A 7,846-nucleotide genomic window follows, 5' to 3' on the forward strand; every position below is an offset into this window, starting at 1 on the left:
ACCTTATATATGAGACCCATGAGTCAGACTCAGAGGCAGAGTCGTGGTCGCAGCTTTTTGTTTTCCCCCTCCTCTGTCGGAGCTCTGCGCTCACTCTGCATGCTGTTACCAGGGCAGGTAATTGGAGCAGCAGCGGTCAAAATACCTCAGAAACTCGAACAAATAGGCTAAAGCTAAAAACAATAGAGGTACATGAGAAAACATGATCATAACGAATGAAAATAAATAATTAAATTGTGTCCGTGTCGGTCTCAAACCCTGGTCTCCCGCTCTTTGGTCCAACACTCTATCCATTGCCCTATTGGAGGCTTGTTATGAAATGAGCTACACATTGCACAACAACAACGGTGACGGCTCTTTATACTGGAGGTGGAGTCTCACCCGGGGGTTGCTTGGTGAGGGGCTGAACGCAGATTGCGGTGGGTTGTCGTACRGCTTGTGACATCACAAAATGTAGGAAGTATAAAACTTAATACACATTAAAAATACATTTACTTACAGTAAATATGCCCCTGGGTGCATTTTTTTTGGTCCTAGGACTGTTTTTTTAAGAAGTACATACCCAAAGTTGAGTAAAAAAACCTTTAAAAAGTGAATTTTGCATAATAGGTTCCCTTTAACTTTTAGCTACAAAAGAAGACTGTTATGACAGACTCTTAAGACCCAACCTATTTTAGAACCAACCAGAGAGTTTTCTCTTCAGCCCCTCCCTGTAGTCTTACTTTGACTTTATGTTGTTGAAGTTCTTGCCCAAAGACAAGTGTTTGATGGAGCGGTTCTTGGCTAACCAAACGAGCAGAACAGACAGTTCTGAGTCCAATCCTGGAGTGAGGAAAAACACACAAAAAAAAAAAAACTCACATATTCTCATTGTTTTTGCAGATATAAAAAAGTTCTGGGTTTTATTTTGGTAAATAAAGAAAAGACAAAAGAACCGCCATTGTCATCAACTCACCATTATCAGAGAGATCCAGGCTGGAAATGTTTGGGATCTCAGCAATACAACTCTCAAGGATTTGAGAACCCCCAGACCGCAGCTGAAAACCAGAACACAAAGACCGAAACTATGATTCTCTGCTTCACTTTAACGGTGTTAACCTGGGACACTTACTGCAGGATGTCCCAATATTTCTGCCTGATTGACTGTGTCCTGCAAATTTGGTGTTGATGCAAATGTGTTAGCGTAAAATGCTAAAAAGTATTTGAGATTGGACTTTTGAACAGCAACATTTACTCAAAATCATCTCATCAGTCCAGTTAGAATGAAACTATTTCTCTAAACTGAAACTGTCCAAAGAGCTATCAGCAACAGGGTTRTCCCACTTTAAAGCATCTGAACTATAATGCTGAAACAATGCAAATAATTGTAAAGCAATTATTAATTTATTCATCTGAAATAACCAATTTATTCAGAATAGCTTTTTAATGTAAAACCAAAAAGGAAAATTATGAAGCCCACTGACAATCTAATGAGAAGAGAAATAAAATGTCAAATCAGACGTGCAATTTAAAACAAAAAACAAGAATGAGACGTTAATTAGCAGGAGTGAACATATTTGTACTTACACAATGGCCAAGCTAACAGAAGCATGAGGAGGAGAAAACAGCGTGTCAATACCAAACTAGCAATTACCAGCAACAAAACACACACAGATGCTTAATGATCATTCTTGTGTTCCAACATAAAGCCATCAAAGACAAACACGCTCTGGCATGCACGAGGCGCTCAGCAGGGAGTCGCAGGGAGTCCTGGCTCTCCACATTGTCGGATCACTCTGAACAGCTCTGGGCCGCCTTCACTGAACGGTTCATTTACAGGCTTTTAGGAGGAGGTGGACGCATGATTTCATCCCTGAAGCACCAGTTTAGACAGATTTTTCTAGGAATCTGAAACAAGACTTTCCGTCTAATTTGTATTCAGCAAAGAGCTGCTACCATTCAAACAAGAGGAGGAAAAGAACACAAAACGCTGCTGAGAACCTTCGAGCATCTTGTGGTGCAACAGAGGTAAAGTGACCCTCCACCCACAGCATCTATCTGTTCGCCTCCCTCTCCATCACCCTGCCTGCCAAGTTCCCCATTATTCTGCCTCTTTGCATCGCCACTGCTCTGTCAAATGGTTTTCAAGTGCAAAATAAAAAGTCCTTTTGTTTCGGATGAATATTAGTCACAAGTAGTTGAAAATCACTTTCATAAAACCAGCTCACAAGAGCACTCTGCAACAGCTAGGGAGGGAAAAACTAAGAAGTACCATTAGACAAATGAAACAGTTTTTTAAAATGTTTTATAAACATTATCAACTTACAATGTACGGAATTTAATTACTATAAATTTTAAAATAAAGTATTACAAAAATTTGTTTTGACAAATAATTAAAAAAAAACATTTTATTCATGTTCACAAATCCACAATATGTAGAGAAGGGCTGGGCAAATGAGGACCCTCGGGTTGTTACAAAACTGTAATAAAGTGTCTCAGTCGCACTGAATTGGTTGCAAGGACAAAGTTTGCCACTAGATGGCGCCTCCAACGCAGACGCCACCTTCTGCACACGTCTTCTCTACCAGCAAGGGAGACATTTATCCAAGACACAACACAGGCCCAGTCTTAATTAGGGCTGTGTATCGGCAAGAATTTGGCGATACGATACATATCATAACAGAGGGGTCACGATACGATATATCCCGATATATTGCGATACTGTAAGCAAGGCAATATACTGCGATATATTGCGATTTTTTTGTCGAAAAATTCTATTAGATAAAAACCTCTTACGGGAAAAAAAAGAAAAGAAAAGTTAATGTTTACTCACAATGCTAATGCTACCCTTACTCTCTGGCACTCAAGAGGTAGAGGAGCCAAATGGCTGGCTCACTGCTGCCAACTAGTGGTCAGAGGCTGAACTACAACATAAAAATGAACGGTTGGCAAGAAGGTTGACATTTTAAACCTTAATTAAAAATCGATACAGGGCTTTAGAATATCGATACAGTATCGGGAAATGAAATATCGCGATATTTCAGTGTATCGATATTTTCTTACACCCCTAGTCTTAATACTTGAACTACACCATTGTGCACCTCAAATACCTGTTCCAGTGCGTAGTGTGTCCCAATTCTCCATTTTTTTCACCACTAATCCACACTTCAGCTAAGCCTGCATCCAAGTGGACTTCGGCGAAGTGTATTACCCACAATTCATCGCTGTTTCGTTTTGAACCGAATACCTTCCAGTCTAGTGGTGGTGGTAACGCTCTTAAATTAGTCTACCAACTGCTAATAAAATCAAAAATACAAGAACTTATAGAAGAAGAAGGCTTGTTCTCTGGTGTATAAGCCTACTTCAGTTCATGTGCTTTCTTAGTTGTACTATAATTTTTAACTGTACAAATACCAAAACAGTGACCGGTCCCGCCATTTTGGATGTCGCAGTTACGACGCAGGGGCGCAAGTCGATGATTAAACGCATTCTCTCCCAATTCTATAATTTTTGCAYGCTTGAATTCTGCACACTTGAACTCTTATGTGCATTTCAGCTGAGTACACACTTCATAGAGGGGTGTACGGTGTAGTGCGAGTATTGGGACCGGGCCAAAGAATGGAGGAAAGAAAAAACTGGACAGATAAAATCCCACGTTTCAGGTGAAATGGAAGGGAGGTTTTCTGTTCACAAAATTTCAAGGCTGTGTTTAGTCTGCTTAGAAACACGGTCTGCTTTGAATGAATTTAATATAAGTCGTCACTATAATACATAGCATTATTAGAGTTATGTGGCCCTCTGGTAGTGTCAACAAAAAATTGAGTCCGCTTCCATCATATAAGTTGGTCTTCCCTAATATAGAGTATTTAGGGTTGAATTTGTGTCTGTCATGAAGAAAACAGAACAAAACAAAAAAATACTTTTTTTTTTTTTTTTCAAACAGATTCTGTGAGATATTTCTGAAGGTCTTACTTCACAGCAGCTGAGATCCAGAGACACATCCTTCACACTGGGATTACTGGCCAGGCCAAGTAGAAGAGCTCTGAAGTGATACAATATAGGCAGTAAGAAACTCACCAAGAATGAAAAAGTAAGGGAAATACATTTTTAGCAGAAGTCATCTTAAAATTAATAATCAGTTTGTGAATCAGGATTTTATCGGAGCAACTATAGTCATGTTTATTCTGTACAATTAAAGTGGCATGATAAATAATGAGAAAACTACAAATGTGTCACTGAATCATAAAACAGCTGATCTGGGAGCAAGTGAATGGAAGTGAACTTGTAACTGAGTTCTTGTCTCACTTCAGGGCCTCTGGCGGCAGTTTGGTTCCTGACATGTTGATGGAGCTGAGAGACTCGGCACTGCTGAAGAAATGCTTAAAGGAGGGAGGAACCTCTTTGCCTTTCCTACAAAACAACGAAACAAAAGTAAAACCACCAGGATTTAAAAAATACTGYCAACCATTTACTGTAAAAGTTTAAAAACAATGTAACAAACTGTATCTGGTAGAAATGCATTAATAGATAAAAGGACTAAAAGTGTAAAATGCTCTAACTTATGTTTTAAATGAGATGAGTTCATGTTAAAATCAGAACTAATCAGGATCTAAACAAAGACCTGCTGAAACATCTAGTATACCTATACCTGTGTACCTGTAAGGTAACACTAGTAGGACAAAAATAGTTATWATTCTTCTCTTCACAATCTGTTTAAAGCTGCATATCATCATCTACTTAATACTMATATACATTTACTTTGTTACAGCCCACTTCTGCTTACATAATGCTACAAGCCAATGTCCCACTATAAATTTTATATACAGTTAAGACATGATTCATGCACCACAAATCAAATCATGTAATGAGGATTTTAAAAACTGATTATTACAGGAAATCCCACTTTTGCTCCACATCTATATTTTTCCTTTTCTTCCMCATTTATTACAGGTCATGTTTACTCTGCTCATCCTCGCAACACTCCCCCTAGCATTCAGAATACCTTCACTGCCCTCTTGTACTGGAACAAAGAGGCACAGTTCACCCATCTGTTTCACTCCAGATATGCAAACACAACCTTTAGATGTGGCCTTTATGACAACAAGTGATAAGACAAGATGACCAGCAGGTGTCAGTCATGAGCAGAGACGGTCTGTAACAGCTGAAATGGTAACTCTAATGTGGTCAGTTGTGCAGCAGACAATGGATGCTTTGTTGACACAGTAATGCACACACGTTTCTTTTCTCGTCAAAACCAACATTCCAGTCAGTGCACGATGGACCACTGCACAGACTACTGTTTCATTCAACTTTATAATAAAAAATACAAACTAGTAAGGATGCTAATTTCTGCATCAATTTAGCAAAAATACTCACTTGTGACTCACTTGGAATAAGCTGAACTACTATTTCAGCCTTTGGCATTAAACAAACATTAGTTCTTGGAAATATGACAATAATAACAACAAGTGATTCATTTAAAGCTATTTCAATGTATTCAGGAATGATGATGAATTTGTAAAGAATAAAGACCAACTTCAGCTTTTTATTTAGCATCTTTCAAGCTTGCCAGTTATTTTGCATTTCCTTCGCCTCTTGTTTTGTAGATCTTCATTTGGAACGTGTGTATTATGTTAACGCACTTTAAACTGAAACATTTTATTTAGAACTTAATAAAAGTATAAGAAGAAATATGTGACCTGTCACATCAAATTGAGGATTGAGTCATATTTGGTGAAAATGCTGAGTAAATTTTCAGTTTCCTGCTTTTAAAGCTACATTTTGCTCATCCTGATAGGAGTGGTTCCAGAGATTTGTCTTCCTAATTAGTATAACCTATTTATATTTAGTCCAAATCAATTTTTAGGTTATTCTAAGGAGAATTTTTTTGTCATTATGAAGGGGAAACCTCAAAAATTATTTGGATATTAAGATTTGCCAATTGGAAAGAAAATGCTTTGCTAGCTCACTGGAAAAATTACAAAAATTTAAGTACTTTTTTGCTCAAGATGTATTTTTTTATAGCTACTGCTCAAAAAAGTGTGTCAAATAATTATTTAAGAATATATTTCTGATATTTCATTTAAATGACCTGTAGATAAGATATTCATTCATTATATTTTGACAAAATGCAACTGTTGCAAACATTTTAACCAATGTTGGATGTGATGGGTTACATACATTTGCTTTCCTCTCATCCACTTTTGGTCAGTAAAACCTTTGAAAGCTTCTCACCTGTGAGGGAAGACACTCTTTGACACATTTAGAACAGAGAGGTGTTGGACCGAGCCTCGCAGCAGAGCCGAGCAAACCTGAAACACAATAACGTGACGTCACGCGTGATCTTCATTACCGTCGCAGTATTTCTTTAATTAGAGGTGGCTGTGCATAAGCAAGAAAAACTATGACTTAGAGGCTAATCCATATGTTGAGTGACTGACAGCTGGCTGCATCCCAACATAATCAATGAACTGCACTTGGCTCTCAGACCCACATCAATACATCCTGAACAGAATTCAGACAACTTCACAGCAGCAAACAGCAACAGAGTCAACTCTGAACCAAATATGATATAATAATAACATTTTATAACGAGTTGCAGCTCTGCGTGTTCCTGTTTATAGAAAGTAACTGTAAATCTGAGAGGTACGTTCAGATAAAAAGTGTTACTGATTATCACAGTGGATGGGACACTTTCTCCACAGCTCTGCACTGAATCTGGTTACATTCTTCCTCCTCCTGCAGCTGATAGACTGACGCACCTGATCCAAGGAGCAGTCCGTGTTGGAGAGGTCAAGAGTCACCAGGCTGTTGGGCTGGCCGAGGAAGTTGTAGAAGTGCTGGAAACAAACAAACAAACAAACAAAAAAATGCTTTAAAATCTAGCAGTGAGTTGAACAATTCAAACCCGGTCTAGTCTTAAAACTTTGTCACTATTGTCTCATTGACCCCGCCCCCAAAAGTGCTGACCGATTTTATACTTAAGAACATATTTATTTATATTTTTTAATATATTTAATGCCTAAAATTGTTTTTCTTGATTTTACAGATACAAATATGGAATTTTATTTCATAAAATCCCAGGCTTGCATTATTAAAGTGCATCCATTCATCCATCTTGTGATAAATCCACAATTTCTTTACTACTTTTAGTTTCTGTCATCATGATGCTCCCAACATTTACAAGCTTTAGCATTTTGGCCACTATTACCAAACTCAGCTGTGAGGATTTATGTTATTGGGGGCCTAAATATATTATTGATGCAGTTTTTGCCTGCAGCTTAAAGCAGTGCTCAAATACTAAATCTATAAAACCTAATAAATAAATAAATAAAAAATAAAATAAAAAAAAACAATCTGAATGAAAAAATCTACTAAAATACTAACCTTGTTATTTAATAATTGGACTACTGTACAATGAACAGAAAAGAACAAGCCCTGTCTAAAACTAACACTCTTTTATAAGCTGAAAAATTGGTATTGGGCTGTTGTTTTTATCCTGTATAAAAATCTTCTTGTCAGTAAAGAAATCTTTTTTTTATTCCTCTTTTTCTTCAAGCTTGCAGTACCTGCATGTCGTCTCCTCGGAGCATGTTCCCTGAGAGGTCCAGATGGACGAGGCTGCTGGGGATGGACGGGTTGGCACTCAGTGACTGGCAAAGGCTGTTCACCCCTACAAAACACACACACACACACACACACACACACACACACACACACACACACACACACACACACACACCGAGAGAGCGATCCAGCTCTCAGCAGCATCGTTAATCTATCACATCTGTCGCTGTGGGAGAGAAAGGAGGGCAGACACCAGAGTGAAACTTGTTACAGCCCCCATTACAGAGAGATAACATGAAGA

The 7,846-nt window shown here is 38.1% G+C and overlaps 1 protein-coding gene across 1 annotated transcript in view; it reads right to left on the reverse strand.

Moving 5' to 3' along the window:
• Positions 1-7,846, reverse strand: part of LOC106524124 (leucine-rich repeat-containing protein 16A) — a gene marked incomplete in the record, with an annotated part of 107,406 nt that overhangs the window by 20,915 nt on the left and 78,645 nt on the right. Inside the window, 8 exon segments of the mRNA XM_014017798.1 lie at positions 723-822; positions 956-1,037; positions 1,567-1,578; positions 3,952-4,021; positions 4,285-4,389; positions 6,214-6,290; positions 6,741-6,818; positions 7,548-7,651. Coding sequence (XP_013873252.1) covers positions 723-822; positions 956-1,037; positions 1,567-1,578; positions 3,952-4,021; positions 4,285-4,389; positions 6,214-6,290; positions 6,741-6,818; positions 7,548-7,651 — 628 coding nt within the window.

This window comes from Austrofundulus limnaeus, unplaced genomic scaffold (assembly GCF_001266775.1).
Source record: "Austrofundulus limnaeus strain Quisiro unplaced genomic scaffold, Austrofundulus_limnaeus-1.0 Scaffold177, whole genome shotgun sequence".
In the NCBI taxonomy this organism is placed as follows: Eukaryota; Metazoa; Chordata; class Actinopteri; order Cyprinodontiformes; family Rivulidae; genus Austrofundulus; species Austrofundulus limnaeus.